The 19,473-nt window shown below is 48.2% G+C and overlaps 2 protein-coding genes across 3 annotated transcripts in view; one reads left to right on the top strand and one right to left on the bottom strand.

The window, feature by feature from the left end:
- Positions 1–642, bottom strand: part of ELMO2 (engulfment and cell motility 2) — a 48,881-nt gene extending 48,239 nt beyond the window's left edge. For both annotated transcript variants that reach the window (XM_067468324.1, XM_067468325.1), the window contains exon 1: positions 560–642. The gene's annotated coding sequence lies outside the window, so the exon portion shown is untranslated. The remainder of the gene's footprint in view (positions 1–559) is intronic.
- Positions 643–853: 211 nt separating this feature from the next.
- Positions 854–14,483, top strand: SNRPB (small nuclear ribonucleoprotein polypeptides B and B1). Its single transcript, XM_060771785.2, has 7 exons — positions 854–1,016; positions 4,940–5,091; positions 8,494–8,605; positions 10,676–10,828; positions 13,683–13,821; positions 14,003–14,128; positions 14,299–14,483. The coding sequence occupies exons 1-7, from the start codon at positions 1,014–1,016 to the stop codon at positions 14,334–14,336; spliced, it is 723 nt and encodes a 240-aa protein (XP_060627768.1). The 5' UTR covers positions 854–1,013; the 3' UTR covers positions 14,337–14,483.
- The last annotated feature ends 4,990 nt before the right edge of the window (positions 14,484–19,473 follow it).

The raw sequence follows: 19,473 nt of genomic DNA, 5'->3' as shown, positions 1-19,473 counted from the left end.
CCTTGTGGTCTCTCCCAACTTTATTATTCTAAATAATAATAGTAACAATAATAATAATAATAATAATAATAATAATAATAATGCAGACGCTGGATGGCCATCTATAAGAGGTGCTCTGAAGGTGCTTATCCTGCATGGCTGGATGGCCATCTGTCTGGAGTGCTTTGATGGTGCTTTTCCTGCATGAAGGCAGATGGGGGTTGGCCTGGATGACCCTTGTGGTCTCTCCCAACTTTATTATTCTATAATTCTATAACAACAATAATAATAATGATGATGATGCAGAGGCTGGATGGCCATCTTTCGGGGCTGCTTTGATGGTGGCCCTTGAGGGCCTCTCCCAACTCTATGACCCACCTGGAAGGGACTCCGAGGGGCCATCCAGCACCGTCCGATCCCTCCCGACAGATGTCCACCCGGCCTCTGCTCTTGGCAAGCATCTCTGAGCGTGAGACAAACAAAGAAAGGCAACCCAGGCCTGCTCCCTGCCCATCTCGGACCCCTCGCTCCCTCCCACCGAGCCCACGTTCCTCTGGAGCCTCCCTCCTTCCTTCCTTACCGGCCTGGCCTTCCTTCCTCGCCGCCTCCTTCCCTCTCTTGACTCCGGGGCGCCTCCGCTGCTCCTCCTGCCACTCACGGGCCACGCCCGCACGCCATTGGCTCCCGCAGAGAGAGGCCGGCCCCCGTCGCCAAGCAACGGCCGCCCGCCGCCATGGGAACCGCGCGCAGGACCCGCCCCCTCCTCCCGCTGCGCTTCTACGCCGGCGGTTTCCACGGCGACGCCCCGCCCCGCCCACCTTCCACCGGAAGTGGTCCGTCGATCCGGCGGAAGCGCGGCCCCCCCAGATGGGGGACACTTGTTGGTGAAGGCACCTTCCGTTTCCGGCTTGAGGAGGCCGCGCGTTTTGCCTGCGTGAGGCGGCGGGAAAGAAAGGAAAGAAGGAGGAAGGAAAGAAGGCACACGGAGAGGGATCCCGAAGGAACAGAAGGGAAGGAGAGACTCCACCGCCATCATGGTGAGGCCTCAAGCAGGAGGGAGAGGGCGAGGCTGGGCCTGGTCGCGGCCTACTCAGGGAATATAGGATAACGGACCGCGTGGGCCCTCGAGCAGGCAGGAAAAGCACAATCAAAGCACCCCTGACAGATGGCCATCCAGACTCTGTTCACAAGTTTCCAGGGAAGGAGCTTCCACTGCACTCCGAGGCAGAGAGTTCCACTGTTGAACCTAGCCCAACCCCGATCCACCAGGCAGGAAAAGCACAATCAAAGCACCCCTGACAGATAGTCATCCAGCCTCTAGATTCTTGTGGGGTTTTTCGGGCTGTATGGCCATGATCTAGAGGCATTCTCTCCTGACGTTTCGCCTGCATCTGTGGCAAGCATCCTCAGAGGTAGTGAGGTCTGCTGGAGTTAGGAAAATGGGTTTATATATCTGTGGAAAGACCAGGGTGGGACAAAAGACTCTTGTCTGCTGGAGCGTGGTGTGAATGTTTCAACTGACCACCTTCATTAGCATTAGAAGGCCTGGCTGAGCCTGGGGGAATCTTTACTTGAGAGGTGTTAAGCTGTGCCTGGTTGTTTCCTCTCTGCTGTTGTGCTGTTGTAATTTTTGAGTTTTTTAATACTGGCAGCCAGATTTTGTTCATTTTCATGGTTTCCTCCTTTCTGTTTATTTATTTATTTATTTATTACTGGTACTTTTACCCCGCCCTTCTCCACCCCCGAAGGGGGGACTCAGGGCGGCTTACAGAAAAGGCAGAATTCGATGCCTATACACAATACATAGTATACAAAAATATAAAAGAACAATATACAAAAAATGCAATTAAAACTATAGACACAATAAAACATCAACAACTGGTACCTGAGACATTGTATAACATCATATAAAACATCCTATAAAGTCAATTCTTATAATCAGCGTTTCGTTTCCAGAGTTCCACATGACCAATCCGTTAGTCATTTCCTAGCCATCAATGGAGTTCTTCTTTATTTACCCGCTTGTCCGAATGCCAGGTCTGTTGAAATTGTCCACATGCTTGTGGATTTCAATGGCTTCTCTGTGTCGTCTGACATGGTGGTTGTGAGAGTGGTCCAGCATTTCTGTGTTCTCCAATAATATGCTGTGTCCAGGCTGGTTCATCAGATTTTCCCAGGCTCTGGCAGGCCTTCAAATGCTAATGAAGGTGATCAGCTAAACATTCACACCTAACTGCAGCAGGGAAGAGCTCCTTGCCCCACCCCAGCCATTCCACAGATATATAAACCCATTTTTCCTACTTCCAACAGACCTCACTACCTCTGAGGATGCTTGCCATAGATGCAGGCGAAACGTCAGGAGAAATGCCTCTAGAACATGGCTCTATAGCCCGAAAAAACCCACAAGAATCTGTTGGGATTTCTTGGAGGTGAAGGCCAAAACATCTGGGGACCCACAGGTTGAGAACAATGAAAGCATCCCCAACAGATAGCCATCCAGCTTCTGTTTAAAACAGTGGTTCTCAACCTGTGGGTCCCCAGGTGTTTAGGCCTACAACTCCCAGAAATCCCAGCCAGTTTACCAGCTGCTAAGATTTCTGGGAGTTGAAGGCCAAAAACATCTGGGGACCTCCAGGTTGGGAACCACTGGTTTAAAACATTAAGATCGTCTGGGGAGGCCCTGCTCTCGATCCCGCCTGCGTCACAGGCGCGCTTGGCGGGGACGAGAGACAGGGCCTTCTCAGTGGTGGCCCCTCGGCTATGGAATGCCCTACCGGCAGACATCAGGCAGGCACCTTCGCTGCTGACGTTTCGGAGAATGGTTAATACCTGGCTTTATGAACAAGCGTTTGGTTAAGCAATGCAACCAATCATAGGAAGACGGTAAATGGAACATAGGAATGGCACAAGGATTATGAGAACGGATCTGATTTCAACTGAGGCGTTATGTTATGTCTGTTTTGTTGATCTGTCTTGTTGATTGTTAACTGTTGTGGATTGATGCTGTTGATCCTGTTTGTTGCATTGTTATGTTTTAATTGCACTGACACTGTTTGATAATTGTACCATGTAAACCGCATTGAGTCGCCTGTTAAGTGCTGAAAAATGCGGTATAGAAATAAAGCAAATAATAATAATAATAATAATAATAATAATAGCTTCCAAGAAAGGCCCCGCCCCCTCCTCCCACTACACTTCTACAGACCGATCTCCAACCTTCCTTTTCTGGGCAAGGTGCTGGAGCGGGTGGTCGCGCTCCAGCTCCAGAGCTTCCTAGATGACATCAATTACCTAGATCAGTCGCAGTCTGGTTTCAGGCCTGGTCATGGCACCGAGACAGCCTTGGTCACCTTGGTGGATGACTTCCGCAGGGATTTGGACAGGGGGAGTGTGACCTTGTTGGTTCTCTTGGACATCTCAGCGGCTTTCGATGCCATCGATCATGGTATCCTTCTGGGTCGTCTCTCTGGGATGGGTCTCGGGGGTACGGTTTTGTCGTGGCTCCGGTCCTTCCTGGAGGGTCGATCCCAGTTGGTGAAGCTGGGAGACGCCTGCTCGGACCCCTGGCCCTTGACCTGTGGGGTCCCACAAGGTTCCACCCTGTCTCCCATGCTTTTCAACATCTACATGAAACCGCTGGGAGAGATCATCCGGAGTTTTGGAGTTGGGTGCCATCTCTACGCAGATGACACACAACTCTACTACTCTTTTCCACCCAATTCCAAGGAGGCCTCTCGGGTGCTGGACGAGTGCCTGGCCGCTGTGTCCATCTGGATGAGGAGGAACAAGCTGAAGATCAATCCCGACAAGACAGAGGTCCTCCTGGTCGATCGTAAACCGGATCGGGGTATAGGGTGGCAACCTGTGCTGGATGGGGTTACACTCCCCCTGAAGCCACAGGTCCGCAGTTTGGGAGTCCTCCTGGACTCATCGCTCACGCTTGAGGCTCAGGCTTCGGCGGTGGCCGGGAGGGCTTTTGCACAATTGAGACTCGTGTGCCAACTGCGACCGTACTTCGCAAAGGCTGATCTGGCCGGAGTGGTCTATGCCTTGGTCACCTCTAGATTGGACTACTGCAATGCGCTCTACGTGGGGCTGCCCTTGAAAACGGCTCGGAAATTCCAACTGGTCCAACAGGCAGCAGTCAGGATGTTAACTGGGACTCCTTACAGAGAGAGGTCAACCCTCCTGTTCAAGGAGCTCCACTGGCTGCCGTTTATCTTCCGAGCCCAATTCAAGGTGCAGGTGCATACCTACAAAGCCCTGAACAGTTTGGGACCTGCCTACCTGCGTGACCGCATCTCCGTCTGCAAACCCACGCGTTCACTTCGGTCATCTGGAGAGGCCCTGCTCGTGATCCCGCCTGCGTCGCAAGCGCGCTTGGTGGGGACGTGAGACAGGGCCTTTTCTGTGGTGGCCTCCCGACTCTGGAACGCCCTCCCAAGAGATCTTAGACAGGCCCCTACACTGGCAGTCTTCAGAAAGAACTTGAAGACCTGGCTGTTCCGATGTGCCTTTTCAGATTAGGAACCTCCAATACCAAGTCCTAGAAGCACTTTAGTAGAACTAAGATTGCTGCACACCGCACACTGCGCTTGCCCTATAAGCCTTATATACCACCTGTCACATCAGCACTTATTTTATAATCACATACCTCCTGCCACATCAGCACTTTTAATCTTGTACCCATTAATCTGGCCCGGCCCAGTTTTATAGTGTCTCGATGTATTGTTTATTGTTGTTGTTTATTCTGCTTAACTGTTTTTAATTTGCTTTAGGTGTTGTATTGTATTTTGAGGCCTTGGCCTATGTAAGCCGCATCGAGTCCTTCGGGAGATGCTAGCGGGGTACAAATAAAGTAATAATAATAATAATAATAATAATAATAATAATAATAGCTTGTGCCAGACTTCTCATTCCCTGCTGACCCTCTTCCTTCCTTCCTTCCATCCTCTCTTAGACGGTGGGAAAGAGCAGCAAGATGCTGCAGCACATCGACTACCGCATGCGGTGCATCCTGCAGGACGGGCGCGTCTTCATTGGGACCTTCAAGGCCTTCGACAAGCACATGAACCTCATCCTCTGCGACTGCGATGAGTTTCGAAAGATCAAGTGAGGACAACCCTTTTGATACAGGCATGGGCCAGCTTCGACCCGCCAAGGCTTTTGGACTTCAACTCCCACAATTCCTAACAGCCAGTAGGCTGCTCAGAATTGTGGGAGTTGGAGTCCTAACTGCATGGAGGGCCCAAGTTGGCCCAGGACTACTCTTGAATATTTGCATTTCTTGTTTTAAATGGATCCAAGTGTATGGTTGCTAGCTACATCCAGTCCCCTCGGGGAGAAAGGCGGTGTATAAATAAGGTTAATAATAATGTAACAAAATCTCAAAAAAAAATCTGTCCCTGGTTTGAAAGTGTTATTTCCTGTTTAATTGTGCAATACTTACTTTGAAAGTAGTTGTTATTTATAAATCATAGAATAATACATTTGGAAGAAACCCCAAGGTCCATCTAATCCAACCCCCTGACATGAAGGAAAAGCACAGTCAAGCACCTCTGACATATGCCCATCCAGCCTCTGTATTATTATTATTATTATTATTATTATTATTATTATGGAATTGCAGCTTTAAAGCCTGGCTGCGTCCTGCCTGGGAGAATCCTTAGATTTTAAATGTGCGTTGTACCTTGTTCATTGTGTATGCTATTTGTGTATGAGATTTATTTTAATTGCTTTGTATTGTGATTGTTATTGCTTGTATTGATGTATTGTGGGCTCGGCCTCATGTAATCCGCACCGAGTCCCTTGGGGAGATGGTAGCAGGGTACAAGTAAAGTTTTATTATTATTATTAATCCTTTGTTGGGAGGTGATTAGCTGGCCCTGATTTAACCACTAGGCCTGGGCGGTTTCGTTCGTTAATTTTGTAATTCGTTAAATATTCGTTAATTTTAGCAATTACAAAACGATTACAAAACTTATTTTTAAACCCGGAAGTGTTTTTAAATATCGAAACGGCATGCGCCAAATATTTTTGTATTTCCGTCCATTTCGGAAATACATAAGATGGCTTGGCGAGATGCTTGCTGGGAGCTCTCCTCTCTCTCCTCTCCTTAGCCAGTCAGAGCCTGAAAGAGGAGGAGGAGAGGGCGGGGAAGGCGCCGGCTGAGCAAGCGAGCGAGAGGGCGAGCGACCCTCAGCGGGAAGGTGGCCCGTCCCTCCTTCCTCACCTTTGCAGTGGGTGTGCTTTGTTCTCCCAATTCCGCACTGAAACCTTAGCAGAGGGCTGGGCTAGATGGCCTTTGGGGAGCCCTTCTCCCAATTCCGCATTCAAACCTTAGCAGAGGGCTGGACTAGATGGCCTTTGGGGACCCCCTTCTCCCAATTCCGCACTGAAACCTTAGCTTCGGAGGAGCCGGGCCCGACTCGGCGGCAGCGCTTGAGGGCCCGCCAGAGTGAGTGCCTGCCTTCCCTCCTTAATAATAATTTCTCCTCCCTATTCTACTAAATTAATAATTAAATTAAAAAATATTGAAAAAATATTGGGGAAAAAGGGCGCCATCTTTACAAAATGTTTTGTAAATATTAACGAAATTTCGTAAATACCGAACTTTTTTAAGGGAAAATTTTGTAATTATTTTAAATATCGAAACAAAAAAAACCCCCAAATACAAATCGATTTTAGAAACAAATTTTTGCGTTGTTACCCAGGCCTATTAACCACCATGTCAGATTACACAGAGAAGCCATTGAAATCCACAAATATGTGGACAATTTCAACAGAAAAGAGGAAACCATGAAAATGAACAAAATCTGGCTACCAGTATTTTTAAAAAGTATAAAATCAGGACAGTAAATAAAGAACAACATTCAAAACAAGGGAATTTCAGACAAGAATCAATCAGGGCCATGTAACACCTCCCAACAAAGGATTTCCCCCATAGAATCATTGAGTTGGAAGAGATTTTGTGGGCCATCCAGTCCAATCTCCTGCCAAGAAGCACCATGTCATATTACACAGAGAAGCCATTGAAATCCACAAATATGTGGACAATTTCAATGGAAAGGAGGAAACCATAAAATGAACAAAATCTGGCTCCCAATATTTTTTTTAAAAAAACTCTAAAATCAGGACAGTAAATAAAGAACAACACTAAAAAACAAGGGAATTCCAGACAAGAATCAATCAGGGCCAGCTAACACCTCAAAACAAAGGATTCCCCCATAGAATCATTGAGTTGGAAGAGACCTTGTGGGCCATCCAGTCCAATCTCCTGCCAAGAAGCACCATGTCATATTACACAGAGAAGCCATTGAAATCCACAAATATGTGGACAATTTCAATGGAAAGGAGGAAACCATAAAATGAACAAAATCTGGCTCCCAATATTTTTTTTTAAAAAACTCTAAAATCAGGACAGTAAATAAAGAACAACACTAAAAAACAAGGGAATTCCAGACAAGAATCAATCAGGGCCAGCTAACACCTCAAAACAAAGGATTCCCCCATAGAATCATTGAGTTGGAAGAGACCTTGTGGGCCATCCAGTCCAATCTCCTGCCAAGAAGCACCATGTCATATTACACAGAGAAGCCATTGAAATCCACAAATATGTGGACAATTTCAATGGAAAGGAGGAAACCATAAAATGAACAAAATCTGGCTCCCAATATTTTTTTTTAAAAAAACTCTAAAATCAGGACAGTAAATAAAGAACAACACTAAAAAACAAGGGAATTCCAGACAAGAATCAATCAGGGCCAGCTAACACCTCAAAACAAAGCATTCCCCCATAGAATCATTGAGTTAGAAGAGATTTTGTGGGCTATCCAGTCCAATCTCCTGCCAAGAAGCACCATGTCATATTACACAGAGAAGCCATTGAAATCCACAAATATGTGGACAATTTCAATAGAAAGGAAGAAACCATAAAATGAACAAAATCTGGCTCCCAATATTTTTAAAAAGTATAAAATCAGGACAGTAAATAAAGAACAACATTCAAAACAAGGGAATTTCAGACAAGAATCAATCAGGGCCATGTAACACCTCCCAACAAAGGATTTCCCCCATAGAATCATTGAGTTGGAAGAGACCTCGTGGGCCATCCAATCCAACCTCCTGCCCAGAAGTAGGAAAATTGCATTCGGGCAGGAAACAGTTAGGCTTTGAAGCTGCGTGGCCATTCAGTGCTAATCAAAATGGCCAGTGGCAACATTCACACTTGCCTCAAGCAGACAAGAATTCTTTCTCTAACTCTGGACGTAATTCCACAGATATATAAACCTCACTTGCCTAGTTTCCAACAGACCTCACAACCTCTTGAGGATGCCTGCTGTAGATGTGGGTGAAATGTCAGGAGAGAATGCTTCTGGAACATGGCCAGACAGCTCTGAAAAATCACGATTCCCATGTTGTCCAAACGCACAGTGGACATGCGAACAAACATGTTTCTGGTGCTCAATGAGTCTGTGAATGCTGCTTTAATCAGCTTTGCCTTTGGCTTTTCAGGCCCAAGAACTCCAAGCAGCCGGAGCGGGAGGAGAAGCGCGTCCTGGGCCTGGTGCTGCTGCGAGGGGAGAACCTGGTCTCCATGACGGTGGAGGGACCACCCCCCAAAGATGTAAGGAGCCACCGTCTCTGGGGAAGAGGGGGGCTTTGGGAGACCCTCCCCTGTAATCCGGCCCCCTTCCATGTTCCTCAAAAGGGAGGGATGTCCTGCTGATCCTAAGAACCATGACCACCTTCCTTGGTTTCTGTACTTTAGCACAATTGGGAGTTGTGTGGCCTTCCAGGAACTGTGATTCCCAGCATTCTGGATCACTGACTGCTGGGAATGGCTGCTGGAAGGGGCAGTTCAACTGGGTCTGGCAGGCCATACCTTTCCTGCTCCTGTTTTGAAGCACATATATATATATATTTGTAATCTTAGCAACATTTACTAGGCTGGTTAACACCTGTTTACAAACAAGCAGCTGGGGCACATTGCCTTTTGCTGTACAGAATTTTTAAAAATCCTATGATTGGAAGGGATCCCAAGGATTGTGTTTGATTTTTTACTGTATTATTTTGTTTTCTTTTGTATTTTTATGCTCTATTTATTTTATGGCGATGTTTGTTTTATTTTATTTGTCGTGTCAGAACAACCAGTCCATTATATTACATTTCTAACAGAACAAAGCAAACAAACAGACAAATACAAAACTTGTGAGTTTGGTAGTTGGTTAAATGTCCTTTGACCAGTATCTGTCCCCTTGGAGTGCCTCTGGCGTTGCCACAAGAAGGTCCTCCCTGGTGCATGTGGCAGGGCTCAGGTTGCATTGCAGCAGGTGGTCAGTGATTTGCTCTTCTCCGCACTCGCATGCCGTGGATTCCACTTTGTGGCCCCATTTCTGAAGGTTGGCTCTGCATCTTGTGGTGCCAGAGCGCAGTCTGTTCAGCGCCTTCCAAGTCACCCGGTACTCTGTGTGCCCAGGGGGGAGTCTCTCATTGGGTATCAGCCATTGATTGGGGCTCTGTGTTTGAGCCTGCCACTTTTGGACTCTCGCTTGCTGAGGTGTTCCAGCAAGTGTCTCTGTAGATCTTAGAAAACTATGTCTTGATTTAAGTCGTTGACGTGCTGGCTGATACCCAAACAGGGAATGAGCTGGAGATGTCTCTGCCTTGGTCCTTTCACTATTGGCTGTTGCTTCCCGGCGGATGTCAGGTGGTGCAATACCGGCTAAGCAGTGTAATTTCTCCAGTGGTGTAGGGCGCAGGCACCCCGTGATAATGCGGCATGTCTCATTAAGAGCCACATCCATTGTTTTAGCATGGTCAGATGTGTTCCACACTGGGCATGCGTACTCAGCAGCAGAGTAGCACAGCGCTAGGGCAGATGTCTTCACTGTGTCTGGTTGTGATCCCCAGGTTGTGCCAGTCAGTTTGTTTTATGCTTTTGTGTTATTTTATTGTAATTGTAATAAATAAAATTGTGCTATTGGGCTTAGCCTCATGTAAGCCGCCCCGAGTCCCCTTTGGGGGGATGGTGAAGGGAGAATAAATAGTTTATTAAACCTCTTTGAGTCCCCCTAGGAGTGAGAAAAGTGGTATAGAAATACTGTAAATAATAAATATTATTATTATTATTATTATTATTATTATTATTGACACAGAAGTACAGTATGTCACAGCAAACGAGATCTATATGCTGGATTTTGTATTATTATTATTATTATTATTATTATTATTATTATTATTATTATGGAGCTATCCAGCTCTTCTGCCAGGCAGGAAGGCACAGTCAAAGCCCTCCAGACAGGTGGCCACCCTGCCTCTGTTTAGAATCACAAAGAGAAGGGGACTCCCAGGAGGTTTTGAGAGATACTGGATAGCTAAAGGTTTAAAGGAGAATTCAGTTGAGGTTTGGACTAAAATGTAAAAGAGAATGCCATTCCTGGAGGTACCCAAGTGGCTTTTCCAACCACAGCAGAGTGTGGCACCTCTTTTGCTGTGGGCTCCCAGGGAATTAGTACTGTTTAGAATCCTAGAGTTGGAAGAGACCTGGTGGGCCATCCAGTCCAACCCTATTCTGGGGGTCTCTTCCAACTCTATTATTCTATGATTCCAAGAAAACAAAGAATTGAAGCTGTTGCAACCTTTTCAAATGCCTAAAAGGGCCCTGTCTCTCTTTCTCTCTGTGTCTCCCTTTCAGACGGGCATTGCCCGAGTGCCTCTGGCCGGGGCCGCAGGAGGGCCCGGCGTGGGCAGAGCAGCAGGGAGGGGTGTTCCCGCAGGAGCCCCCATGCCCCAGGCCCCTGCAGGGCTGGCCGGCCCCGTACGCGGCGTCGGAGGGCCCTCCCAGCAGGTAAGCCAAGCCACCCCGCCATGGGGCATTTTGGGGTGGGGGCGGCAGGGGAGAGGTGTGTGGTGTTATTCTATTTACTACGTTTCCTCAAATCTAAGGCACGATCAAAACCAGGCTTTGGTTTTCGGGGGGCGGGGGGGGGGGATCTTATGTATATCTTACTGCATTTCCTTTGCCAAAATAATTTATTTATTTATTTATTTATTTCTTGCATTTATTGACCGCCCCTCTCAGCCCGGGGGCGACTCGGGGCGGTGAACAACAACAAAGAAAACAGTGTACAGTGAAACACGACGATACAAACCGGACAGATACAACATAACATATACTTATACTAAAAATCCGCTTCGTCAAGTCCTGGGGTCATAGCCGAAATTCGTAGTCCTAGTTCATTCCAGTGTCATTCTATGCACTCAGTTGAAGGCCTGCTCGAAGAGCCATGTTTTCAGGCCCCTACGAAAGGCCATCAAGGAGGGCGCCTGTCTAACTTCAGCAGGGAGGGTGTTCCATAGCCGGGGGGCCACCACCGAGAAGGCCCGCTCCCTCGTCCCCGCCAGACGTGCCTGTGAGGCAGACGGGACCGAGAGAAGGGCCTCCCCGGAAGATCTCAAGGCCCTCGTGGGCTCATAGGCCGAGATGCGGTCTGCAAGGTATTTTGGGCCGGAACCGTTTAGGGCTTTGTAGGATAACACCAGCACCTTAAATTGGGCCCGGTAACAAATCGGCAGCCAGTGGAGCTGGGATAGCAGAGGCGTTGTATGCTCTCTGCGTCCAGCTCCCGTTAACAACATGGCTGCCGCGCGCTGGACTAGCTGAAGCTTCCGGGCCGTCTTCAAGGGCAGCCCCACGTAGAGAGTGTTGCAGTAGTCGAGGCGGGATGTGATCAAAGCGTGTACCACCGTGGCCAAGTCAGACTTCCCAAGATACGGGCGCAGCTGGCGCACGAGCCTAAGCTGTGCAAATGCTCCCCTGGTCACCGCTGAAATAATAACCTGGTTTTGTTTCCATGTGACTTTGTGGTTCATTTTTCCTGTGGAGTGAGGAAAGCATGGAAAGAAACCTGCAATTCTTCCCTCCTCCTGCTTCCCTCCTTGGTTCTCAGCTTCCTTGGCTGCAAATTGTGTTCAAAAGCATTTGTATTCTATTAGTTTTAGGGTGGGGAGAAGAGTTGAGTGCAGAGTATTCCCTTTCTCGATAGACTCAGGTCAAAGTAAACTAGCTTGGGGACCCGGCAGTGCCCGAATTATTTGAGAAAGGCATTGTTTGTCTGTGCTCCAAGTTTAGTCTAGATCCACTCTCAGCTGGGTTCAGTGGGTGCTTGTGAACTACAACTCCCATATGCAACTTAAGCAACATGCAGTCATTGAATTCTTGACAGCAGAAGGTGTCACCTCAACATCTTTAAAACTTACTCGCCCAACGATGCACAGTACTCACATCAACACAGCCACCATAAACAGCTTGCACTCTCTGATGAATCTCCTTTGGGGTGACACTGTCTGCTGTCAAGAATTCAATGACTTCACGTTGCTTAATCCTAGAATCAAAGAGTTGGAAGAGACCTCCTGGGCCATCATCCAGTCCAACCCCATTCTGCCAAGAAGCAGGAATATTGCATTCAAAGCACCCCTGACAGATGGCCATCCAGCCTCTGCTTAAAAGCTTCCAAAGAAGGAGCCTCCACCACACTCCGGGGCAGAGAGTTCCACTGCTGAATGGCTCTCACAGTCATAGAATCCTAGAATCCTAGAGTTGGAAGAGCCCTCCTGGGCCATCCAGTCCAACCCCATTCTGCCAAGAAGCAGGAATATTGCATTCAAATCACCCCTGACAGATGGCCATCCAGCCTCTGCTTAAAAGCTTCCAAAGAAGGAGCCTGCACCACATTCCGGGGCAGAGAGTTCCACTGCTGAACAGCTCTCACAGTCAGGAAGTTCTTCTTAATGTTCAGATAGAATCTCCTCTCTTGTAGTTGCATTGACTGGCCATCTGCTGCACAGGTTCCATACTTTGCACTTTAACAACACAACCGTCCAATGCTAAGGCTTCCCGCCAAAATGAAACTGTAGAGGAGGGTCTATTGAACAAGTCAGTACCTGCCGCATATGTTGCTTAAGTCACATTGACCAATTGTCTGCGCAGGGTTCCATACTTCGCACTTTAACAACACAACTGTCCAATGCTAAGGCTTCCCACCACAATGGAACTGTAGAGGAAGGTCTACTGAACAAGCCATTACCTGCCGCTTATGTTGCTTAAGTCACATTGACCGACCGTCTGCGCAGGGTTCCATACTTTGCACTTTAACAACACAACCTTTTGATGCTAAAGCTTCCCTCCAAAATGGAACTGTAGAGGAGGGTCTACTGAACTACTGAACTAGCAGTGCCTCCTCCCTGGCCATGTACCTGCCCCATGCGTTGTTGAAGTCGCATTGACCGACCGTCTGCGCAGGGTTCCATACTTCGCACTTTAACAATGCTAAGGCTTCCCGCCAAAATGGAACTGTAGAGGAGGGTCTACTGAACAAGCCAGTACCTGCCCCATACATTGCTTAAGTTGCATTGACTGACCGTCTGCGCAGAGTTCCATACTTCGCACTTTAACAACACAACTATTCAATGCTAAGGCTTCCCACCAAAATGGAACTGTAGAGGAGGGTCTACCGAACAAGCCAGTACCTGCCCCATACCAGTACTGCTATCTCTTGAGTTATGAAGGTGGAGGCATTATTTTTCATTCAACCCTCGTATACTTCTGACTTCCAGCATCCCCCTTCGCCTCTTGATTGAGCGGCTCCGTGCGAACCGTGTCCAGTCCCCCCTTGTGGCACTTTCTCATTTCCTTTCCGCAGGTGATGACTCCGCAGAGCCGAGGGACCGTGGCCGCAGCGGCCGCAGCAGCCACGGCCAGCATCGCAGGGGCCCCCACTCAGTATGGCCCCGGCCGGGGGGGCCCCCCTCCTCCCATGGGCAGGGGCACTCCGCCTCCAGGTAAGTTGGGACCCGGTTTGGCCCATTTTCCCACCTGGCAGAACCTGTGATGAGAGGACAAAATCTGAACCCTGTGAGGAACTGGTGTCAAAGCAGGATTACTCTGAGGTTCTCGTCTCGTGTGTCTGTGTTTGGGGATCGCTGTTGCTCTGAGTCTGAGCCTTCTTCGTGTCCTCTGCAGGGATGATGGGCCCCCCTCCTGGCATGAGGCCCCCCATGGGCCCTCCAATGGGCATGCCCCCAGGCCGGGGCTCACCAATGGGAATGCCGCCCCCCGGGATGAGGCCGCCACCGCCAGGCATGAGAGGTGAGCGCTCACTTGGGTCAATCAAAGCAGTGGGGAGTGGGGTCGAGTGCATGGCCAGGGAGGAAGCACTGCTAGTCCTCTGGCTGAGTCTCAGTGGGTCACTGTACCTTTAAGGCGGAGTGTTGTTGTTGTTGTTGACTTCTGTCCCTTCTCTGCCCTGTCTTTTCCAGGCCCCCCTCCTCCCGGCATGCGCCCCCCCAGACCCTGAGGCGGACCCCAACGGAGCCGAAGTTGAGCCATGTCACGGTTGTGCGTCTTCATTTGTGGGTCGAGAGATGGGTTGTTTGTTTGTGTGGTTTCTGTTTTTCACTGTCACTGTGCCCTTTTTAAATAAAAACTAGGATGTTTCCTCCTCCTTTGCAGTCTGGATTCTAATTTTGAGGCTGAGAGAATGCTTCCATCCTTTGGTTTTCTTAATTACCTAGACCAAGAATGGGGGCTGATTGGTTCCTTCTGTCAGGAAAATTTGGGATAATGTATTGTCGAAGGCTTTCATGGCTGGAATCACTAGGTTCTTGTGGGTTTTTTCGGGCTATAGAGCCATGTTCTAGAGGCATTCTCTCCTGACGTTTCGCCTGCATCTATGGCAAGCATCCTCAGAGGTAGTGAGGTCTGCTGGAATTAGGACAATGGGTTTGTATATCTGTGGAATGGCTGGGGTGGGGCAAGGAGCTCTTCTCTGTTGGAGCTAGGGGTGAATGTTTCAACTGACCACCTTCATTAGCATTCGAAGGCCTGCCTGAGCCTGGGAAAATCTTTTGTTGAGAGGTGTTAATCTGTGCCTGGTTCCTCCAACAGAGGAAAAAACCAGGCACAGATTAACACCTCCCAGCAACAGATTTTCCCAGGCTCAGGCAGGCCTTCAAATACTAATGAAGGTGATCAGCTAAACATTCACACCTAACTGCAGCAGGGAAGAGCTCCTTGCCCCACCCCAGCCATTCCACAGATATATAAACCCATTTTTCCTACTTCCAACAGACCTTCTCAACCTCTGAGGATGTTTGCCATAGATGCAGGCGAAACGTCAGGAGAAATGCCTCTAGAACATGGCTCTATAGCCCGAAAAAACCCACAAGAACCTAGTAAATTTGGGATAAATTACCATCTTTATTTATTTATTATGGAGCCTCCGGTGGCACAGTGGGTTAAACCCCTGTGATGGCAGGACTGAAGACCGACAGGTCGCAGGTTTGAATCTGGGGAGAGGCGGATGAGCTCCCTCTATCAGCTCCAGCTCCTCATGCGGGGACATGAGGGAAGCCTCCCACAAGGATGGTAAAAACATCATAATCATCCGGGTGTCCCCTGGGCAACGTCCTTGCAGACGGCCAATTTCTGACACGACTATACAGACATACATGCATACATACATACATACATATATATAAGGCTTGGGCAATCCATGGTTCTAAAGTACTTACAAAACTAAAGTTCTGGTGGTGAAAATTTCAGAACTCTAACAAAACTCTCAAAATTTCATAATAAATGGCAGTTCCTAATTGGTTCTGTCATTAAAATCACCAATAATGAAATAATAATTAAATTTTGAAAGTTTTGTTAGAGTTCTGAAATTTTCACCACCAGAACTTTAGTTTTGTAAGTACTTTAGAGCCATTTAGAACCATGGATTGCCCAAGCCTAATATATATTATTTAGTTAGTTAGTTAGTTAGTTAGAACTTTTGTATACCGGTCTTCTCACCTCCATAGAGGGACTCAGGCCGGTTTCCAACAACAATATCACAAACAATCATTTAAAAACATCACATTCTGTAATACACAAAAACATTAAAATACCAAAAAATACACTCATATAATTACAATGGCCAAGTCGTCACAATAAAATCGTTGTTCATCACCATCCATCCATATAGCCACGAGTTATTGACTCACTTGTCAAATGCCAGTTTCCAGAGCCAGGTTTTCACCTGTTTTCTAAAAGTTAGGAGAGAAGGGGCAGTTCTAATCTCCAGTGGGAGGGAGTTCCAGAGCCGAGGGGCCACCACCGAGAAGGCCCTGTCCCTCGTCCTCACCAGACACGATTGCGAGGGTGGTGGGACCGAGAGCAGGGCCCCTCCAGACGAGGGATAGCCAATACTCCAGAGGACAGGAGCAGAATTCAAAATGATCTTGACAGATTAGAGAGATGGGCCAAAACTAACAAAATGAAGTTCAACAGTGACAAATGCAAGATACTCCACTTTGGCAGAAAAAATGAAATGCAAAGATACAGAATGGGGGCGATGCCTGGCTCGAGAGCAGTACGTGTGAAAAAGATCTTGGAGTCCTCGTGGACAACAAGTTAAACATGAGCCAGGAATGTGATGTGGCGGCAAAAAAAGCCAATGGGATTGTGGCCTGCATCAATAGGAGCATAGTGTCTAGATCTAAGGAAGTCATGCTCTCCATGCTCTATTCTGCTTTGGTTAGACCACACCTGGAATATTGTGTCCAATTCTGGGCACCACAATTCAAGAGAGATATTGACTCTAAGCTGGAATGTGTCCAGAGGAGGGCGACTCAAATGATCAAGGGTCTGGAGAACAAGCCCTATGAGGAGCGGCTTAAGGAGCTGGGCATGTTTAGCCTGAAGAAGAGAAGGCTGAGAGGGGATATGATGATAGCCATGTATAAATATGTGAGAGGAAGCCACAGGGAGGAGGAGGGAGCAAGCTTCCTTTCTGCTTCCCTGGAGACTAGGACGCAAGGGAACAATGGCTTCAAACTACAAGAGAGGAGATTCCATCTGAACATGAGGAAGAACTTCCTGACTGTGAGAGCCGTTCAGCAGTGGAACTCTCTGCCCTGGAGTGTGGTGGAGGCTCCTTCTTTGGAAGCTTTTAAACAGGGGCTGGATGGCCATCTGTCAGGCGTGATTTGAATGCAATATTCCTGCTTCTTGGCAGAATGGGGTTGGACTGGATGGCCCATGAGGTCTCTTCCAACTCTTTGATTCTAGGATTCTATGATCTTAACAATCTTGATGGTTCACAGGGGAGAATCCGTCCGGACAGGTAAACAGGGCCGGAGTCGTTTAGGGATTTATAGGTCAGCACCAGAACTTTGAATTGTGCTCAGAAGTTAATTGGCAGCCGATGGAGCTGGCGCAACAGGGGAGTAGTATGCTCCTTGTACCCCGCTCCTATTAGTAATCTGGCTGCCGCTCGTTGGGACTAGTTGGAGCTCCTGGGAAGTCTTCAGAGGCAACCCCACGTAGAGAGCGTTGCAGTAGTCTAAATGGGATGTAACCAAAGCGTGGACCACCGTGGCCAAGTCAGACTGGCAATAGGATGTGGGATGAGCCCTTTTTGTCCCTCTTCGTGCTGGGTAACGTCACCACTTGGGTTCTGTCTGATGAGAATAGGCATCCGCTAGAGGATTACTGCAGATGCAGACTGTGGCCAGGAAATCAGAAGACGCTTCCTTCTTGGGAGGAGAGCAATGTCCAGTCTCGATAAAATAGTAAAGAGTAGAGACATCAGACTGGCAACAAAGATCCATTGCCTAGTCCAAGCCATGGTCTTCCCTGTAGTAGTCACCTACGGATGTGAGAGCTGGACCTTCGGGAAGGCTGAGCCAAGGAAGAGAGATGCTTTTGAGCTGTGGTGTTGGAGGAAAGTGCTGAGAGTGCCTTGGACTGCGAGAAGATCCAACCAGTCCATCCTCCTGGAAATAAAGCCCGGCTAAAGCTCACTGGAGGGAAAGATACTAGAGACAAAGTTGAAGTCCTTTTGCCACATCATGAGGAGACAGCAAAGCCTGGAGAAGGGAATGATGCTGGGGAAAGTGGAAGGCAAAAGGAAGAGGGGCCGACCAAGGGCAAGATGGATGGATGGCATCCTTGAAGTGACTGGACTGACCTTGAAGGAGCTGGGGGTGGTAACGGCCGACAGGGAGCTCTGGCGTAGGCTGGTCCATGAGGTCATGAAGAGTCGGAGACGACTGAACGAATGAACAACAACAAGAGGACTTCTGTGTCTAAAGGGGCAGATCGTACAGAAGGCGACCCAGAAAACCTGGACCCAAACCAAGCAGGGCTTTAAAGGTCAAACCCAGCACCTTGTCCTTTGCCTCGAAACCCATTGGCAGCCAGTGGAGGGACTTCAGGATCTGTGTAATATGCTCCCTCCTAGATGTTCCTGTAACCCAGTGTTTCTCAACCTGGGGGTCGGGACCCCTGGAGGGGTCGCGAAGGGGTGTTAGAGGGGTCGCCAAAGGCCATCTGAAAACACAGTACTTTCTGTTGGTCATGGGGGTTCTGTGTGGGAAGTTTGGCCCAATTCTATTGTTGGTGGGGTTCAGAATGCTCTTTGATTGTAGGTGAACTATAAATCCCAGCAACTTCAATTCCCAAATGTCAAGGTCTGTTTTCCCCAAACTCCACCAGTGTTTGCATTTGGCCATATTGAGTATTTGTGCCAAGTTTGGTCCAGATCCATCATTGTTTGAATTCACAGTGCTCTATGGATGTAGATGAACTACAACTCCATAAATCAGGGTCAATGCCTACCAAACCCTTCCAGTATTTTCTGTTGGTCGTGGGAGTTCTGTGTGCCAAGTTTGGTTCAATTCCATTGTTGGTGCAGTACAGAAGACTTTTTGATCGTAGGTGTACTATAAATCCCAGCAACTACAACTCCCAAATGAAAAAACAACACCCCCCTCCCCACAACCCCACCATGTTTGGGGGTCACCACAACATGAGGAACTGTATTAAGGGGTCACGGCATTAGGAAGGTTGAGAAACACTGCTGTAACCAATCTGGCTGCCATGTTTTGAACCAGCTGGAGTTTCTGAACTTGGTACAAAGGTAGCCCAATGTAAAGAAAGAACATTGCAGAAGCCCAACCTAGAGTTTACCACTGCATGCACTACCATTTTGCCGTCCTTCAAACCTAGGAAGGGGCTCAGCGGGGGGATCAGCGGAAGCTGATAGTAAGCACACCTTCACAGGTATCTGGGTTGACATTTTGAGAGATCCAGGATTCCTTGTCCCAAGCTGCGAACGCATTCTTTCAGACAGAGGTGGACCCTATCCAGAATTGGTTGACACACTTCCACCTCCAGATTAGGGTCCTTGATGGGAAGCACCTCTGTTTTGTCGGGGATTCAGTCTCAATTACCTTTGCAGGCATTCATTCAGAGGAGACACACTATCCTTAGCTGAGGTTGTTTTGAAGGCATAGAGAAATAGATTTGGGTGTCATCGGCATACTGCTGGCACCCTGCCCTATGCCCATGGACAGGAGGCCTATGGACCCTTCTTCTGGGGTCTCACCCAAGCCTGCCCCTCACCTGTGTGCCAATGGGAAACAACCACAACTCCCTCCCCTTCCCTTCCC

This window comes from Anolis sagrei, chromosome 4, assembly GCF_037176765.1.
Source record: "Anolis sagrei isolate rAnoSag1 chromosome 4, rAnoSag1.mat, whole genome shotgun sequence".
Lineage (NCBI taxonomy): Eukaryota > Metazoa > Chordata > Lepidosauria > Squamata > Dactyloidae > Anolis > Anolis sagrei.
This window is presented reverse-complemented; position numbering and strand designations above follow the sequence as displayed.